Source organism: Colossoma macropomum, unplaced genomic scaffold, assembly GCF_904425465.1.
Source record: "Colossoma macropomum unplaced genomic scaffold, Colossoma_macropomum, whole genome shotgun sequence".
NCBI classification, from domain to species: Eukaryota; Metazoa; Chordata; class Actinopteri; order Characiformes; family Serrasalmidae; genus Colossoma; species Colossoma macropomum.
This window is the reverse complement of record NW_023494809.1, coordinates 6,852,188-6,872,093: the sequence shown is the minus strand read 5'-3', so window position 1 is coordinate 6,872,093 and position 19,906 is coordinate 6,852,188. Positions and strand designations below refer to the sequence as shown.

General features: G+C 38.4%; 1 protein-coding gene and 1 pseudogene across 1 annotated transcript; both read right to left on the bottom strand.

Annotated features, from left to right (window-relative positions):
* Positions 1–457: 457 nt before the first annotated feature.
* Positions 458–9,237, bottom strand: LOC118798684 (fucolectin-2-like). The gene is made up of 6 exons (XM_036558172.1): positions 9,070–9,237; positions 8,681–8,756; positions 7,321–7,618; positions 5,015–5,169; positions 2,307–2,589; positions 458–1,231 (listed from the first exon to the last, which is right to left on the bottom strand). The coding sequence occupies exons 2-6, from the start codon at positions 8,751–8,753 to the stop codon at positions 1,081–1,083; spliced, it is 960 nt and encodes a 319-aa protein (XP_036414065.1). The 5' UTR covers positions 8,754–8,756; positions 9,070–9,237; the 3' UTR covers positions 458–1,080.
* Positions 9,238–12,945: 3,708 nt separating this feature from the next.
* On the bottom strand, positions 12,946–19,577 carry LOC118798686 (annotated as a pseudogene).
* Between the last annotated feature and the right edge of the window lie 329 nt (positions 19,578–19,906).

The window sequence follows — 19,906 nt, the reverse complement described above, 5'->3', positions numbered from 1 at the left end:
TTTGTGTTGGCCATCCACTAGACCTACATTGGTCAGTTTCATAGTCACTATTAGCTGAATTTTTTGGGTGGGTGGTCTACTATCAACCTAGCAGTGTTACTGATGTGTAAAAACCTAAGCATCAATCATACCACCACCACACACTACCATGTCAGTGTCATTGCTATGCTGAGAATGTATAACCACACAAATAACATCTGGCCAACAGCAGCCATGTAGTTAGAAACTGGCCAATGGTGAATGAGGTAGAAGGGGCTGATAAACTCTGCAGCAACTAATGGGTGACAGCCTGTAACCATTGACTTCTACATTGGGGATATAAGGCAGGTGTTTCTATTAAAATGGCCAGTCAGTGGAAGCACAACATAGGTGTTCCTAAGTGGCCATATATATTGAAGACAAGCTTGAGTCATATTTAGAATTGTAGCTGGTGCTCTAACAGATGACACAGACAAAGTGCAGAGCTGACAAAATGTATTATTTACCCAATAGAGAAATAGTGATCAACCAAATCACGATACAATGTAATTACGAGGAATAGAAAACTAAATAATCAGCAGTGAAAGGCCACCTTTTAATAATAACCCTTGAATAAAAACACAGCTGTGCCAGGTTAACCAGTGAGAAATCATTAGATTTATAACAGACCATGTAGTAAAGTAACATCAAGTCAGATAAAGACCATGATGATCAAGACAGCCTCACATTTGGGGGAACTGACTTGAATTCCGAGACCAGCATGGAGTAATAACTGTAACTGAACCCAACTACCAAGATCACCACAGTAATCAACATAACCTAAAATACGCTGACCAAGACCAAGCCTAATGAAAATATACTCAAAGATCCAAATATAGTTTCATTTTTAAATGCTGTGGGAAATGGTCAGTGTGGCCGATCCTGTACCCTCAGATATGCACATTGGCGTCCTTTAAGAGATAAACATTTCGTGTTTTTTAGCTCTATAAATTTAGCCCATGACAGTTTTTATTACACATTCCAGTGACCCCTTCAAGCACAGCCCCAATACATGAAATAAAACTGATCATCACACTGTAATCATGAAGGCCGAGAGGTTCTTCAGATCAGAGGAGCTCCGTACACCTCCACCTCACACAGAGTGAGGAACTCGCTCCTTCCTGGAATCACAATGTTGATGTACCGGCCCTCCATCCCTTTACAGTCAAAGGTAAAGATCTGACCTGCGCTGGCAGTGTTGATCACTCCACACCTGAAGAAGCAAAAGGTGAAAAATTTATATTATAAATTATTAGCACAATCGGAAACAATTGTGAAAAGGAATTGCACACGTGAGCTAATATTGATTATTGATGTGCATATCGGAGGGTGCATGATAAACTCCACCAGCTAAAAATTCTGATCTCTCAACCAGAATCTGTAAGAGATACTATATTGTTATAATCTGTATAGAACTGACAGCATAGCAAAGATGGATGGGTAGCTTTCTACAGCCCCCTCCACAATTATTGACACCCGGGTAAAAATAAGTAAATAGGGTTAAAATTTATTAATTAGATAATTTCACACTGAAAAAACATAAAATCCAACCATTAATTTAGGTAATTTTACTCTGAGATTAAAAAGAATCCCTCATCAAGAAATAAACACAGTTACTACAGTCCCAGTAGTATTTAGTGAACTGCAGGTGCTCATTCTTTCTGTCTTACTGTCCACCTCACTGTGTGTTGTGGCAAAATAAACTTGGGTCCTTGTCCAGCCTTTCCATGACTTATTAAGGTCAGTGTAATTGTTCGGTATTTTAATTGTGTGTTCTCTTGTCTTTCTCATGAACTTGACCTCTGGATCACCTTATATATATATATATATATATATATATATATATATATACCCCAGTGAAAAAGGAAGTCATGGATTACTGCTTGAAAGTTTCTAGACACTCTTAAGTATTAATACCACTTATTAATGAACAGACTAGACTAAATCTAAGAGATCACTCTAAGTCTTCCTTAATTGACTTAATTTAATCCAACAGACGCTACAATATTACTGCTTTAGGTTTATTCAACTCTGTATATATATATATATATATATATATATATATATATATATATATATATATATATATATATATTTAAACTGCAATAACAAAGATACTTGAAATAATAGTTAATTAGGAAACATAAATATGGCTTTTCAGAGTGATTCTGAGTGTATTTTAGTACTTATTCAGAAATTATTCAGAACCTGTCATTATAACATAACTGCAGATCAAACGTATCACTGAAAATCTGCTCTTTTGTTGTTCAGCCCTGCAAGCAGTTTACCTCGGGTTATTGTTGCCGTTGTTGTCCAGACTGTCTCCGATTCTGATTTCAGCTCCATTCAGCCTTACAGAAGTAGCCTCCTGCCTGGAAGCGACACTAATGGTAAACACTTTGTGCTGTTTCAGCAGGTCCAGTCTCCACCATGGACTGAGATCATTTTCAGTGTGTGAGCAGGAGCCATGATTGTACACACCATCTCGGTTTCCATCAATGGCGTTGGATGGAAAACCACGCTCATAAAGGCTGGACTGTGTAGCTCTTCCTTTCAGCGCTACATTCTCTCCTGCACAGGAAACAGTACCGAAAGCATGTCAGTCCAATAACAGATCCAATAACAGATCAAAAGATCTGTCAGAAATTTTTGCTGATTTTAATTGTTTGACCAGTTATTCTAAGTTTTCAAACAATTAAACAGATGAGTTTTGGCATTTTGGATTGAAAACCGGCAGATAATTGGACACCACTGGGTTACAGTCTGTAATCATACAAATACACTATATGGCAAACAGAATATGGACACCTGACCATCACACCTAGATGAGCTTGTGGACCATTTCAAAACCATAAATATTAACATGGAGTATAACAGCCTCCACTCTTTTGGGAAGCTTTTCACAAGATGTTGTAATGGGGAATTTTTGCCGATTAGGTCAAAAGAGCGTTTGTGAGGTCAGGCCTCGCTGGCAATCAATGTTCTGATTCATCCTAAAAGTGCTCAGTGCTGTTGTTGCTGCTAGATGCTTCCATTTTACAATAACAATCTACCTACCTACCTACCTACCTACTTGAAGTGCAATTATTAAAAATAAATGAATAAATAAATAAATAAATCTAACTGGGATACTGGAATAAATATTTTTCCCAAATCTGTGTGTGCCACAATTGTTGCACGCCTTCATTTAATGCTTTGCGCAGCCTCACTTTGCAAAGATAGCAGCTCTGAGTCTTCAATAATGCTTAATGAGACTGGAAAACACATGACAAAGGATCTGAGACCATTCCTCCATACAGAACCTTCTTATTCTGAGGTCCACACCATGGACTCTCCTCTTCAGCTCATTCCCCAGGTTTTCTATAGGGTTTAGGTCAGGAAAGTGGGGTGGCCATGGAGAAACCTTAATTCTGTGGCCAATGAACCATTTTTGTGTTGATTTAGAGGTGTGCTGAGGATCATTGTCCTGCTGGAAGATCCCAACTATGGCCGAGTTTAAGCTTCCTGGTTGAGGCAGTTTTCCGCCTGGCTGTCTATGTGTCCACGCCAAACTCACCTTTGGTGTTTGTTGTCAAAACCTCTGTTTTGGTCTCATCTGACCTCAGAACACAGTCCCACCGAAAGTTCCAGTAACGTTTGACAAACTACAGGAGCTTGAGTTTGTTAGTCCTTGACAGCAACACCCCCAAACAGCTTGTTACAGTTATACGGGTGGTGTTCGATTGTGGTTTGGGAGACATTCTGTCCCCAAGGTCTAATTTCTGCAATTCCCCATCTGTGATCCCTGGACATTCTTTGTCCACTAAAACTATCCTCTTCACTGTGTGTGGGGTCAGTACAGACATGCATCTTCTTCCCGACAGATTCTTAACATCTCCCATCGTTTTAAGCTTCTTAATTATTGCTCTGATAGTGGAAATGGGCATTCTCAACAGTTTAGCTCTTTTCTTGTAGCCATTTCCTGATTTGTGCGACTCAACAACCTTTTGTTGACTATCATTGCTGTATTCTCTGGTCTTTCTCACAGTGATGGATGACTGAGGGAATTTGGCCTGTGTTTAGTAGTTTTATATATACATATTCCCCAGTGAATCAGGAAGTCATGGTTGACCATTGAACTGTTCCTAATTACTCAGTCAAACTTTAAAACTTAAAATATTAAAGGGAAAAAAATTTCAGTTGGATTTCACTCTTAAGAATTTGAAGGGGTACCAATAATTGTGGTACACATAGATTTAGGAAAATTATTTCATGACAAGATTAAGTTTTTTTTTTTTTTAATTATTGCATCTATGTAAATAAATAAATAAATGTTTTTTTTTCTAATATTTTAGATGAAAGATCAAAAGTATAAGTAATTAAGAATAATTTTTACTTCTCATTTTGCGCAAGATTAACAGGGGTGCCAATATTTTTGGAGGGCACTGTATCTGTCTATCTATCTTGGTAAATCCAAAAATGCTTTTTCCCTACAAAGATGACAGTGCTTGTTGAAGACCTAATCATTTTCATAGAAGATAAAAATCAATGAAAAATAATATAAATATAATATAAATGCGTAATCCAAGACTTTCTACAGCTACTAGAAGCTACACACATCTCTGTTATTTGTTTGTCTTGTTCAGATTCGCCACTTGGCGGCTGTTTGAATTCTGGGAGTAGCTGCTGAGACCCGTGTTCCCTCCTCGCTCTGCTAACTGAGGCATTTGGGTGAGTCTTTAGAAATAAGTTAGCATAGTTGAGGTATTAGCATGGGCATTTGGTGTGACAGTGCTGGCTGAATGTCACCATTCAGTCTGCCACTCTTTACCCATCACTGTTGCAATCTACTGAGAAACCCAAGTGTTTCCAAACGGGAGATGAAGACCTGGAAAACATTGCTTTTTCCAGCTCAAGCTCGCTTGCTCCGCCCACCATTTCAAACAGCTCAGCTAATCAACCATCTAAGGTAGATAAAGCTAAAGTTAGCACATACAGTGAATACAGTGTTTCTCACCATCTGGAGTGGGATAGCCGTAGACCTCGACCTCACAGAGAGTCAGGAGCCGCTTATCTCCTGGGATGATCACGTTGACATAACGACCTGAGAAGCCTTTCTCGAAGGTTAATGTCATAGATTGTCCTCCAGGGATGCTAGAGATCACCCCAACTCTGGGGACAAAGCAAAATACAGTGCATATGAGAGAGATTGTACGATTTCTATAGGCCACAGTCAAGAGCAGATGAAACTGACAGGCCAGGAATGTGTAAACATATTAAATTTTACATTTACAAAACATGGACTCTGACCGGTTGTGCATGCAAACATTTGCATAGGACTGTAGACGACTGTTGTGCAATAAATGAGGGACATAAAACAGGGACAAACATACAGACTGTCAGGCATTCAAAGGTACAAAAAGATAAGAGTCTTGTTTAACTTTGGCGCAGCCCAGCACAGATTGGTTAGCTGGCCTGGTACAATGCATACTGGTTCGATTTTTCACTTACATCGACGCGTCACAATTACATAAGCCATGATATAATCATTGGTGGTGAACTCCAGTCCTGGAAGGCCGGAGTTCAGCACAGTTTGGTGATTATCCTACTCAAACACTCCTAATTCAACTCAGAGGTAATTGCCAGGTTTATGTGGTGTGTTAAGAGCAGGAAAATGACCAATTTGTCCTGGACACTGAACCTCCAGAACTGCAGTTTGCCACCCCTGATGACAAAGTTTAATCTTAACTGGTTAGACCGGTGGTCACCAACTTTGCACCTGAAAAGCTGCCTTCCTGCAGATCTTAGCTATTCAACCCCACCTGATCCATTTAGTTACTGCCTCCAGAAGTCTTTGATTAGCTAAATGATATGTGTCAGATCTGGGTTAGAGCTGGGTGGATCTTCAGAAGGAGGTTTGGGGACCACTGAGCGAGACTATCCACTGATAACCATGAAGACACAAACTGTGCTGAATATGAAATTATGTCTCATAAAATCTGCAGTGTGTCTGGTTATTATTTTCACCTGTAAAATTCAAATGTATGTTCTTTAAAGAAGAATAAGCCATGAGATCTTGGTAAAAACATCCAGAGGTCTATTCAACTCATCCACTGCCGACAACTAGGTACCCTTACTAGCTGCCAATGGGAGGTGCACTTCAACTAAACTAGACAGGAACAGTTTGCGAACAAACTCTAAGTTGGCTTGACAAAGCAGCTGTTGATCATTGTTGATAATTATATGTATGTATATTGTAATTATTTGTTGAATTTAGTGTGTTGTTTATGTTTTGTGTAGATTTAGGTTTTTAGGTTTATGGGTTATTTAAAGTTACTTGAGTTATTTATATATTCCAAGTGGGTGCTTTGTGGTTGCTATAGTATTGCAAGTGTTTGCTAAGGCATTGCTAGGCAGTTTATATTTTTTTCAAAAGGGTTGCTAAGGTGCTTCTGTGTGGTCGCTATAGTATTGGAGGTCTGATATCTCTGGTGGTTGCTAGGGAGCTGTTTGGTTGTTGCTATTGTGTTTCAGGTGGTTGCTAGCGTGTTGCAAGTGTACCATGTGTTTCATCGTGATATATGAAGGGAATACAAATCTTTGCCCACATAGTGAACGATGACTGCAGTAAAATAAGAAGTTCATCTAAGGAGATCATAAAGCACAAGCACACTCTGTGGGTATAGGTTCTACAACTAGTTTTGGCTTTATGAATAAAGTTGTTTTGCACTTTCAATTTACACTGTAAATATTGTTCATGGTATTAAAAAAAAAAAAGTATGAATGTAGTGGTTTTACGATGTCACGCCACTATAGTACACTCTGTACTCCCCAATACTACACTCCCCAAACCCAAACTCCCAGAGTCCCCCAGGAGACCATGTGACCAACATGCCACAGCCATCATACAATCACAGATCCTTATCACCTGAGAAAGATTGTTTGTTTTCAGGTTTATTCCTCTGTGTTTATGACTGTTTTTTGGCTTTTCCCTTTTCTTGGCTATGTTTGCTATCTTAGTACTCTCTTGTTTTTGATCTCATTCTTTCTTTGACCACTTTTTGATGTTTGTGTTATTAAGTACCCGTTTTGTTCTGGTTTTGAACCCGGCCTGTTTTTTAACTACATGTTTGGATTGTTCTTTTGCAATTAGAGCCTCAAAGTTTTTTTTTACTGTAAGTGTTTGACTTATTCTGTTCCATTATATACAGTGTCAAAATTTCCATGCTCCTTTGCTTTTGCATTGTAATTGGATGTTTTTTCCAGCAATACTAACAACTGTTAACATTTTACATTGTAATAAAAAACAAACTGTTTTATCACCTGGTGTTGCTGTTTCCATTGTTGACTAAAGAGTTTCCGATGAGTATCTCAGCTCCGTTGATCCTCTCTGGACAGCAGTCTCCTCTGTTATAGATGGTGATGGAGGTCACTGTGTACTCGTCCAGAAGGTCCACCCTCCACCAGGGGTTTTGTTGGAACTCGGTGGCGGTGCAAGAACCAAGGTTGTAGTTTGATTCAGTATTTCCGTCTATAGCGTTGTAGGCGTGACTGAATGCCGCATAGGGGTTTTCAACCAAGGATGACTGTGTGGCTTTTCCATAGAGAGCGAGGTTTTTGGCTGGAATGAAAAAAGCCATGCAGATGTGTTCAATAATACATAAGCAAAAGAAACATCATTTGAAAGGTGATTCTGTTAACATTCCTCAAGTTACTGTTGTTATCACTATAATCATGATTATTGTTTGTTTTTATATCATTCATTTATATCATCTATCTATTAATCACACCAGCCCTGGAGAGAAAAGAAAAACAGCACAAAGGTGTTTAGAATTTTTCTTACATGATGTAATGATCACATCAAAATCTGGAGCCTACAAAAATTGTAGTTGTAAACAATTAACTTCTTTAATATCTATGAATGCATGTACCCTCATGTCCATATATATATATATATATATATATATATATATATATACACACACACACACACACACACACACATCAGCTCCACTTACCATATAGGTGCACTTTGTAGTTCTACAGTTACAGACTGTAGTCCATCTGTTTCTCTGATACTTTGTTAGCCCCCTTTTACCCTGTTCTTCAGTGGTCAGGACCCCCATGGACCCTCACAGAGCAGGTACTATTTGGGTGGTGGATCATTCTCAGCACTGCAGTAACACTGACGTGGTGGTGGTGTGTTAGTGTGTGTTGCGCTGGTCTGAGTGGATCAGACACAGCAGTGCTGCTGGAGTTTTTAAACACCTCAGTGTCACTGCTGGACTGAGAATAGTCCACCAACCAAAAATATCCAGCCAACAGCGTCCTGTGGGCAGCGTCCTGTGGGCAGCGTCCTGTGACCACTGATGAAGGACTAGAGGATGACCAACACAAACTGTGCAGCAGCAGATGAGCTATCGTCTCTGACTTTACATCTACAAGGTGGACTGACAAGGTAGGAGTGGATATGATCTACCACCCAAATAGTACCTGCTCTGTGAGGGTCTATGGGGGTCCTGACCACTGAAGAACAGAATAAAAGGGGGCTAACAAAGTATCAGAGAAACAGATGGACTACAGTCTGTAACTGTAGAACTACAAAGTGCACCTATATAGTAAGTGGAGCGGATAAAATGGACAATGAGCGCAGATGTATATAATGTGTAAAGATGATGTGTACCTTTCATAGATGATGCATCAGTGAAACCAGTCACTGTAATCACTCCCAGCAGGTAAAATATGTGATGTTCCATTTTCTTAAAAAAAGCAAAGACATTACAAAAGTACATTAACTCTTATCTTTTCTCTGGGTATTGCTGGGCTGTCTTAAGGCACCTCACTGTACTTTACATTTTCACAAAACACACCAGTGTTAATTCCATCAACTTATGTTCAGAACACCCAGGACACATGTTAATGCCAGGTGTAAAGGTTTTGTCTGATTTAAGCTTTTATCTCTGGCTTTACTATGAGACCCTGAAGGCATTTCACTGACCCTGCAGCACTCAGAAAGAACTCTCCCCCAGTTCACTGTTCCCCTCAAAAACAATCTCAGTTAGAAATACTTACAATAATAAAGTTGCACTGGTACTCACTCAGCAGTGTTTCCAGAGAGTCTTATTTGGCACAACTGAAGTTTTGTAAGTTGCTAGAGCGATAAGTAACTCTTATTATCTTCTATATTTGCCTTTATTGATCAGCTTTACCAGAAATCCCTGGCACGTTGCCCTGCTTTGATTTTGACCTGTAGTTCAAGTCTGCCTCTGACTTTATCTGACGGCTCCACTCATCCTCGCAAATATGCATGGACTTTGACTGTCAAAGACAATATATCAAATGTTCAAATTGAGAAATTGTATTGTGCTTTGCAAAATATATGACCTTTTTAAATTTATACCAGCAACACATTTCAAAACCAGTTCAGCAGAATGATCAATAAACAAACCCACACATTTATAAGCTCTCTCATTCGTCATGTATAGTGCTGTAATACTGTAAATGGGGTTTTATATATATATACATACACCAATCAGACATAACGTTCTGACCACCTCCTTGTTTCTATGCTCATAGTCCATTTTATCAGCTCCACTTACTATATAGGTGCACTTTGTAGTTCTACAGTTACAGACTGTAGTCCATCTGTTTCTCTGATACTTTGTTAGCCCCCTTTTACCCTGTTCTTCAGTGGTCAGGACCCCCATGGACCCTCACAGAGCAGGTACTATTTGGGGGTAGATCATTCTCAGCACTGCAGTAACACTGACATGGTGGTGGTGGTGTGTCTTGTTTGTGTTGCGCTGGTGCGGGTGGATCTCCACTTTTTGACGTTTCAGTTTTTGACATAATTTGAAAATACCTGTCTTTATTTACATTGTATGTAAATTTCATGATGAATGGACCAAAAGAAATGACCTGAAGTGACTTGGAGAAAAGTCTGGTTCCATTGACTTACATTAAAAGTAAATTATGTTTTTTCCCTCTCCTGTAAAGTTATCGCTTCGGAGATACAAGGTTTTCTTCTGACACCAGCGACATGTATGTATACAGAGGGAGAGATAGAGAGATAGAGTAGTTCATTGCACATTCTATACCATTCATTTGATATAATTTGTACATAAATATATATTATTTTGTTTATATGTTTTGTACAATATAACAAATAAATAACGTATAGCCTAAAAATTATTCATTATCTGAACTTTGCACTGTAACTGGGCACTGAGGTGGTTATTCTTACTTCCTTTCCTCTCTAAAACTTATTCAGAATCACCAGCTAAAGTCAAATGAACATAAACTAAACTACACTACATCCAGTTTTATTATTAAATGAGAGAATAGTTATAATAACATTCTGATCTGCTCTCAGGGCATGTTTGAACTTTGGAACCAACAAACAAATAATACTGAGTTAAATGATAATAATGAGTTAAAAGATGAAGCCCAGTTAGCTTCTTATTCTCTAGCTTTTTATCCTAATTTTTAGCAGTTATACGTATTAATTTAAGGTGGAACATAAATTTGATTAAAAATGATCTGTACCCTCTGGAAGAGTTTTTCTAGAATTAGTGACACAAAGAAGAAGCTGACTGCACGGAAAAAATATCAACATGTTTTTTGAAGAAAAACCTATAAACTAGAAAACCTCTTAATCTAGGCAGATGATTTATGGGGCCTTTATTAATAGGGAAGCTTGAAAACAATAACACATAGTATTCACCGTAACAGGTCTGCTGTGTACTGAAAAAGTATTGGCTCTTGTTACTGAATTTTCAGTTGACATGTAAAGGACTAGTTTAACTGAACATACTGAACATATAATGTGAACATTACTGAACACTAAACTGAATTTTGTTATGTGATGTTATTTAAAAAGAAGCAATGAGAGAACTCTGATCTCTTTATTTCATATTAATGTCAGACTTTGTTATAATTTTTTCACATTCACCATTTGTCATTGTCAAAAATCACATGCTTTAAAGTACTGGTACCGGTACCGGTATCGGGATATTAGCCTTGGTATTGCTTGGTATCAGGTCAAATAAACAATCAGTGGCGTCTCCTAGATTAGGCCATCCCTAATTTAAACCAGGCACTAATAGAGACAGTAATAAGCTAAATATATACAAAACCATCATTTATAGGGTTCTATTGAAAGGAGACTGTCCCAAACACTAACCTCTAAACTTACACTTGGGAAAACAATACTTCTGTATTTTTTTCAGTGTTGTTTGTAAAACTCTCTTTTTGATTTATTTTTAAGTGAAATTTGTTTCGATTTGTCATGAGGTTAATTTTTAAATAAAAAACCTTTATTCAAAAAATATTGTACCACATTTGGGACAAGGTGTAACATTAAGAATTTTCTGGTGGACTTGCTTGTGTGCTTCAGATCATCGTCCTGCAGCATAACCCAGGCCCGCCGGAGCTTTAGGTCACGAACAGGATGCGGTGGCACAATACCAATATAAACGTAGAGCCAGGCAGCGAATAGCTACAACATTACGTCATCCCACCAAACCGTTCTGTGGCCCTGAGTATGTTTAGCTTTTTTAAGTGTTCCGTGTCGAACCGTGTCCATGTGGAAAATTCTTTTCCACTGCAGGGCCTAATGGTTCTAAGCATGGAGGGTAACCGTTCCAGTGGCATTTCCACACAGACGCGGTTTGACACGGAACGCTTAAAAACCAGGCGGTTTTGATTACAGACGGAATCAACCGTGTTTTGTGGTGGGTGGTGTGTGTGTAGCTTTTTGATTGTTAGCAGTTAGCCACTTGTTTGTGTAGTTTTCTTGGGTATATTCCTGGTTCTGATTTAGTGGTACAACAGATGGGAGAAGAAACCGGACCAGCGCGAAACGGCCCAGTACTGCCCTGAGAACCTCTATAGTGTAAAAGCGACCTTTGATACCACTGGAATTTGCATTTCCAATAAGACCTGTAATCATATAGAGCAAACAAAAAAGTAATTTCTTGTAAATTACTTAAATATTATGATTCATATATGTTACTTTCTATAAGAGAACGATGCTTTCATATAGAGCTAAGCTGCCAACTTTCAGCAGTGACAAGCTCCCCTTTAATCCAAGATATAAGATTGTGTAGCTTCAGAAGTTACAAAATTTACATAAAAGGATATAAAACTTATAAGACATAAAATCTGTGTAAATGTTTTGTTTATGTACTATTATTCAACATTTTTTCAGCAACTTCAGTAAAAGCTTTGTATGAGTGTCAGTTTTTTATTCAAAAGTTGTGACAATTTTAACTTGTTAACTGATAAACGTGTTTTTATATTATTACCATTAAGCTGTTTTCACTTTTATAGGTCTTCATTTTTTGCTTATCACAAAACAAAACTGCATTTGAACTGTGTACTATTTCACAGATTTAGGGCGCCAGCATTAACTGTGCAGCAACAGATGGTAGTTATAGACAGCCTGTAATTATACTCTTATATAGTGGGGCTATAAGGTAGGTGTTTCTAATAAAGTCATCAGTGAGTCGAAGCACAACATAGGTGTTTCCATTAAAGTGGCCAGTGAGTGAAAGCACAACATAGGTGTTTCCAATAAAGTGGCCACAGGTTTTGAAGACTGGCATAAGTGATATTTGGAATTATAGCTGATGACTCACGCTGTTAAAAAGCAATAGACAAAGTGCAGAGCTGACAAAATTTATTATTTACCCAATAGAGAAAAAGAAATCACCCAAATCACGACACAATGCAATTAAAAAAACTAAATAAGAAAAATTAGAAAACTAAATAATCAGCACTGAAAGGCCACCTTTTAAACCCGTTCAAGCAGTCTGAGTAAAAACACAGCTGATTCAGTACCAGGTTAACCAACGAGAATCAAATCATTAGATTTATAACAGACCATGTAATAAAGTAACATCAAGATCGTGAAGGGCAGCCTCACATTTGGGGCGAAGAGACCACAACTGACTTGAATTCAGAGACCAGCATGCAGTAATAACTGTAACTGAACCCAACTGCCAAGATCACCACAGTAACATCACCAGTAATCACACTGCATCGTGTGATGTGATGTAACAGCATCACACTGTAATCATGAAGGCCGAGAGGTTCTTCAGATCAGAGGAGCTCCGTACACCTCCACCTCACACAGAGTGAGATACTCGCTCCTTCCTGGAATCACAATGTTGACGTACTGTCCCTCCATCCCTTTACAGTCAAAGGTAAAGGTCGGCCCTGCACTGGCAGTGTTGAATCACTCCACACCTGAAGAAGCAAAAGGTGAAAAAAATGATCACAATCAGAAAATTTGCAAAAAAAGAATTGCACGTGTGAGCTAATATTAATTAGGGCTGGCCTAAATAAATACCTGTTTGATAAGGCCTGTTTGTTATGTTGGGGATTAATTAATTAATTAATTTATTTATTTCTGACTGTGTTTAGTCCTCCTCACTGTGTGTGGGGGCAAAATAAGCTTGGGTCTTTGTCCAGCCAAGTTTGTCACAGTTCCAGCTGATAGGAATTTTTCATTATATTTGTTCTATTGCCTGTAAATAGATGTGGACATTTTCAGGTGAGTAGCTATTTTTTATAGCCCTAGTCACGGACTTATCAGGTTAATATAATTTTCCCTTATTTTAATTGTGTGTTCTCTTGCCTTTCCATGAATTGGACCTCTGTGTCACCTCATATACACATACATATATATGTATATATGTATATATATATATGTATATATGTATATATATATATATATACCCCAGTGAAAAAGGAAGTCATGGATTACTGCTTGAAAGCTTCTAGACACTCTCAACTAAAGTAATAAAATATAAATGGAAAAATGCAGTTACATTTTGCTTTTAAGATTTTTTTGTTTTTAAGAAGTGTGCAAAATTAGGCAAAATTATGTATTTGTTGTTGTGAAGTTCTACAGGCTTCCTCCTGCTCCCTCAACATAACTGGACTTTTATCATAATGCTCTAATGTAGAGATGCTGATGCTAGGCAATTGTATTCTTGACTGGCAGACTGTTGTATCTGATCACAAGGAAATATGTGATCATCTCAATCTCACACTGCTTATTAATGAACAGACTAGACTAAATCTAAGAGATCGCTCTAAGTCTTCCTTAATTGACTTAATTTAATCCAACAGAAGCTTCCAAATTACTGCTTTGTGTTTATTCAACTTTTAATATATATTTTTTAAACTGCAATAACAAAGATACTTGAAATTATAGTTAATTAGGAAACATAAATATGGCTTTTCAGAGTGATTCTGAGTGTATTTTAGTACTTATTCAGAAATTATTCAGAACCTGTCATTATAACATAATTGCAGATCAAAAGTATCACTGAAAATCTGCTCTTTTGTTGTTCAGCCCTGCAAGCAGTTTACCTCGGGTTATTGTTGCCGTTGTTGCCCAGACTGTCTCCGATTCTGATTTCAGCTCCATTCAGCCTGTCAGAAACAGCATCCTGCCTGTTAGTGACGCTGATGGTGAACACTTTGTGCTGTTTCAGCAGGTCCAGCCTCCACCATGGGCCGAGGTCATTTTCAGTGTGTGAGCAGGAGCCATGATTGTATGAACCATCTCGGTTTCCATCAATGGCGTTGGATGGAAAACCACGATCATAAAGGCTGGACTGTGTAGCTGTTCCTTTCAGCGCTACATTCTCTATATGGCAAACAGAATGTGGACACCTGACCATCACACCTACATTCCTGTTTCATTCAGGATAGATTTTAAAGTTCTGCTACTAGATTTTAAGGCTCTAAATGACCTTAAAGCACCGCTTACATCACAGAGTGTCTGTCTGTTTATGGTCTTAGATCTGCAGATACTGACCTACAATCACCTTCAGTAAAACACAGAAAACGTGGAGAGACTCTTTCAGTTGTTCTGCTTCTAAACTGTGGAGCTCAGTTCAGCTTTTATTAGACAGTCGAGCTCAGAGCTCACTTTTAATAAACATCTGAAAACGCAGCTCTTTAACTCAGAGCTTCGTTAAACTCTACGACTCTTTAACTCAGAGCTTCATTAAACTCTACGACTCTTTAACTCGGAGCTTCAGTAAAACTCTACGACTCTTTAACTCAGAGCTTCAGTAAAACTCTACGACTCTTTAACTCGGAGCTTCAGTAAAACTCTACGACTCTTTAACTCAGAGCTTCAGTAAAACTCTACGACTCTTTAACTCAGAGCTTCAGTAAAACTCTACGACTCTTTAACTCAGAGCTTCATTAAACTCTACGACTCTTTAACTCAGAGCTTCAGTAAAACTCTACGACTCTTTAACTCAGAGCTTCATTAAACTCTACGGCTCTTTAACTCAGAGCTTCAGTAAAACTCTACGACTCTTTAACTCAGAGCTTCAGTAAAACTCTACGGCTCTTTAACTCAGAGCTTCATTAAACTCTACAACTCTTTAACTCAGAGCTTCAGTAAAACTCTACGACTCTTTAACTCGGAGCTTCATTAAACTCTACGACTCTTTAACTCGGAACTTCAGTAAAACTCTACGACTCTTTAACTCGGAGCTTCAGTAAACTCTACGGCTCTTTAACTCGGAGCTTCAGTAAAACTCTACGACTCTTTAACTCAGAGCTTCAGTTAAACTCTACGACTCTTTAACTCAGAGCTTCAGTAAAACTCTACGACTCTTTAACTCAGAGCTTCATTAAACTCTACGACTCTTTAACTCAGAGCTTCAGTAAAACTCTACGACTCTTTAACTCAGAGCTTCAGTAAAACTCTACGACTCTTTAACTCAGAGCTTCAGTAAAACTCTACGACTCTTTAACTCAGAGCTTCAGTAAAACTCTACGGCTCTTTAACTCAGAGCTTCAGTAAAACTCTACGACTCTTTAACTCAGAGCTTCAGTAAAACTCTACGACTCTTTTAACTCAGAGCTTCAGTAAAACTCTACGACTCTTTAACTCAGAGCTCATAAACTCTACGGCTCTTTAACTCAGAGCTTCAGTAAAACTCTACGACTCTTTAACTCAGAGCTTCAGTAAAACTCTACGGCTCTTTAACTCAGAGCTTCATTAAAACTCTATGACTCTTTAACTCAGAGCTTCAGTAAAACTCTACGACTCTTTAACTCGGAGCTTCATTAAACTCTACGACTCTTTAACTCGGAGCTTCAGTAAAACTCTACGACTCTTTAACTCGGAGCTTCAGTAAAACTCTACGGCTCTTTAACTCGGAGCTTCAGTAAAACTCTACGACTCTTTAACTCAGAGCTTCAGTTAAACTCTACGACTCTTTAACTCAGAGCTTCAGTAAAACTCTACGGCTCTTTAACTCAGAGCTTCAGTAAAACTCTACGGCTCTTTAACTCAGAGCTTCAGTAAAACTCTACGACTCTTTAACTCAGAGCTTCAGTAAAACTCTACGACTCTTTAACTCAGAGCTTCATTAAACTCTATGACTCTTTAACTCGGAGCTTCATTAAACTCTACGACTCTTTAACTCAGAGCTTCATTAAACTCTACGACTCTTTAACTCAGAGCTTCAGTAAAACTCTACGACTCTTTAACTCAGAGCTTCATTAAACTCTACGACTCTTTAACTCAGAGCTTCAGTAAAACTCTACGACTCTTTAACTCAGAGCTTCAGTTAAACTCTACGACTCTTTAACTCAGAGCTTCAGTAAAACTCTACGACTCTTTAACTCAGAGCTTCAGTAAAACTCTACAACTCTTTAACTCAGAGCTTCATTAAACTCTACGACTCTTTAACTCAGAGCTTCAGTAAAACTCTACGACTCTTTAACTCAGAGCTTCATTAAAACTCTACGACTCTTTAACTCAGAGCTTCAGTAAAACTCTACGACTCTTTAACTCAGAGCTTCAGTAAAACTCTACGGCTCTTTAACTCAGAGCTTCAGTAAAACTCTACGACTCTTTAACTCAGAGCTTCATTAAAACTCTACGACTCTGTGGTGTTTATCTGTTTATTTGACCAGTGTCTCTTTCTTTCATGATTCTAAATTAATACTTATATTCCTTCTTTCATTCTTTTTTTCTTTCTTTCCTTCCTTCTTTCTTTTTTCTTTCCTTCATTCTTTCCTTCTTTTCTTTCTTTTTCCTTCCTTCTTTATTCTTTCTTTCTTTCTTTCTTTCTTTCTTTCTTTCTTTCTTTTCTTCTTTCTTTCTTTCTTTCTTTCTTTCCTTCTTTTCTTACTTCTTTCTTTTTTCTTTCCTTCTTTCTTTCCTTCTTTTCTTTCTTTCTTTTTTCTTTCCTTCTTTCTTTTCTTCTTTTCTTTCCTTCTTTCTTTCCTTCCTTCCTTCTTTCTTCTTTCTTTCTATCTTTCTATCTTTCTTTTCTTCCGTTCTTTCCTTCTTTCTTTCTTTCTTTCTTTCTTTCTTTCTTTCTTTCGTTCTACCCACCTGGGCTGAAATACTGCACTGGTTACCCCTCCACAAAGGTGTAATGCTAAACTGCCATTTGTGCGAGCTTTTATGCAGCGTTCCCCAGGTGCAACCAGTCAGCACTGATTGTCGCTAGGGCTTCTGGGAGTTGGAGTTCTGGGAGCTGCACCTTGCAGCTCTCCTGGAACGCCCAGGCCCCCTAGTGGCGACTGGTGTCGTAGCCTGACCCCTCACATTCCTATAGGCCGATCTAGGATCAGACCTCTGTGTACATTACTGAGTTGGTTTAGAAAAGCACTCTTGTTTTCACAGTATAAAGTGTAATGAGTACAGTGTGAGTGTCCTTCTCACCATCTGGAGTGGGATAGCCGTAGACCTCCACCTCACAGAGAGTCAGGAGCCGATTTTCTCCAGGGATCATCACGTTAACATAACGACCTGAGAAGCCTTTCTCGAAAATCAAGGTGATGGATTTTCCTGCAGGGATGCTAGAGATCACCCCAGCCCTGAAGAAAACAGAGAATCCAGTGTATATAAGAGAGATTGTACGATTGCTATTGGCCACAGTCAGGAGCAGATGAATCTGACAGGCCAGGAATAAAGTAATAAACCCCACACAAGGGCTTTAAATATGGTAAAAAAAAACATTCACATTTTCTGCCAGTGAAACACTACAAATGTGAAAATATACCTGATGCGTTTCTAAATTATCTATCTCTGATAGCAAGAGAATAGTGGGCCACTGGTGTTTTCTGGGTGGCTCAATTTTCCTTCCCTCCTTTCTGTAGTTATACTTTGTAAATTAGTTTAGTAGATAATTTTAAGTGTCAACCATAACATTTTGTATAAATCATTTTATATATTTGCCTTATTGTATTCTCCAAAATAAAAGGCTCTGTGCCTTTAAAGTCTGTTTGAGTAGATTAAAAACTACTTACAGCTTGTATGCAGGACAGTAATCTGGGTGGACCAGCAATGGCAAACAGTCAGCAGGGTGCTAACCTGATTAGATTAAGTGACCCTTATTCGTCCCACAACGGGGAAATTTCACCTCCACATTTAACCCATCCATGCAGTGAAACACCACATACACACTAGTGAACACACACACTAGGGGGCAGTGAGCACACTTGCCCAGAGCGGTGGGCAGCCCTATCCACAGCGCCTGGGGAGCAGTTGGGGGTTGGGTGCCTTCCTCAAGGCACATACTGTCAGCTCAGGGGATCAAACCGGTGACCTTCCGGTCACAAGGCTGGTTCCCTAACCTCCAGCCCATGACTTGCTAAGTAATATTAGCAACTATTATGATTTTACATTGTTAAAAAAAAAAAACAGTTTTCTCACATGGGATTGTTGTTTCCATTGTTGCATGAAGAGTTTCCGATGCGTATCTCAGCTCCGTTGATCCTCTCTGGACAGCAGTCTGCTCTGTTAGTGATGGTGACAGAGGTCACTGTGTACTCGTCCAGAAGGTCCACCCTCCACCAGGGGTTCTGCTGCCACTCTGTGGAAGTGCATGACCCGTGGTCATAGTTGGAGTTGGTATTTCCATCTATAGCGTTGTAGGCATGACCGTATGGAGCCCAGGGGTTATTAACCAAGGTTGACTGTGTAGCTTTTCCATAGAGAGCGAGGTTTTTGGCTGGAATGAAAAAAGCCACGCAGATTTGTTCAATAATACATAAACAAAAGAAACATCATTTTAAAGGTGGTTCTGATTGATTGTGTCAGGTTACTGTTGTCATTATTATAATTATAATTAATTCATTATCTTTATAACTATCAAGTATAGTTGTGGTTATAACTCAAGTACATTATGTGGTTCATACACTGTAGTGGGTAAGACCTCTGCCTTCTATGCTGTAGACTGGGGCTCAATCCCTGCCTGGGTAAACACCCTACACTATACTGTAAGAGTCTTTGGGCAAGATTCCTAACACTACCTTCGCCTACCTGTGTAAAATGATCACATTGTAAGTCGCTGTAAATATAAATATATAAATGTTATATGTAACTGTTCCCTGGGGGATTCTCTAAATCACACCAATCCTGGAGAGAAAGGAAAAGTTTTTTTTACATGATTACTGATAACATTAAGATCTATATATATATATATATATATATAAATAAAAGATGTATGTGTACCTTTCATTGATGATGCATCAGTGAAACCAGCCACCATAATCACTCCCAGCAGGTACAATATGTGATATCCCATTTTTCTTTAAAAAAATAAAATAAAATAATAAAAAACAGTAAATACAGTACATTAACTCTATTAACTGCTTATAAGTTGCCAGGCTCTCTTAATGCATCTTACAGTACTTTACATTTTCACAAAACACACTGCAACTGCACTGTTTATTAGTAACACATTATTTGGAGTGGTCCTTTGTAGATGATAATAAACTCTTAACAGAGTATCAGTAACACATCAACAGTGAAGTAGCAGTAATCTCATCTCAGTGAAGTAGCAGTATTGAAGAATCTGAATACACGGAAGTAAATATCTTGTAGATGTTCTGTTGATACATTGCTTACATTAAG

Bases quoted from the DNA above. Each gene is read 5' to 3' on its own strand.
- LOC118798684 (XM_036558172.1), bottom strand. From the start codon at position 8,753: ATGGAACATCACATATTTTACCTGCTGGGAGTGATTACAGTGACTGGT. The intron at 2,590-5,014 runs GTGAGAAACACT...TTTCCTGTGCAG, and splicing joins CGGCTATCCCACTCCAGATG to GAGAGAATGTAGCGCTGAAA. The intron at 1,232-2,306 runs GTAAACTGCTTG...TTGCTTCTTCAG, and splicing joins AACGGCAACAATAACCCGAG to GTGTGGAGTGATCAACACTG.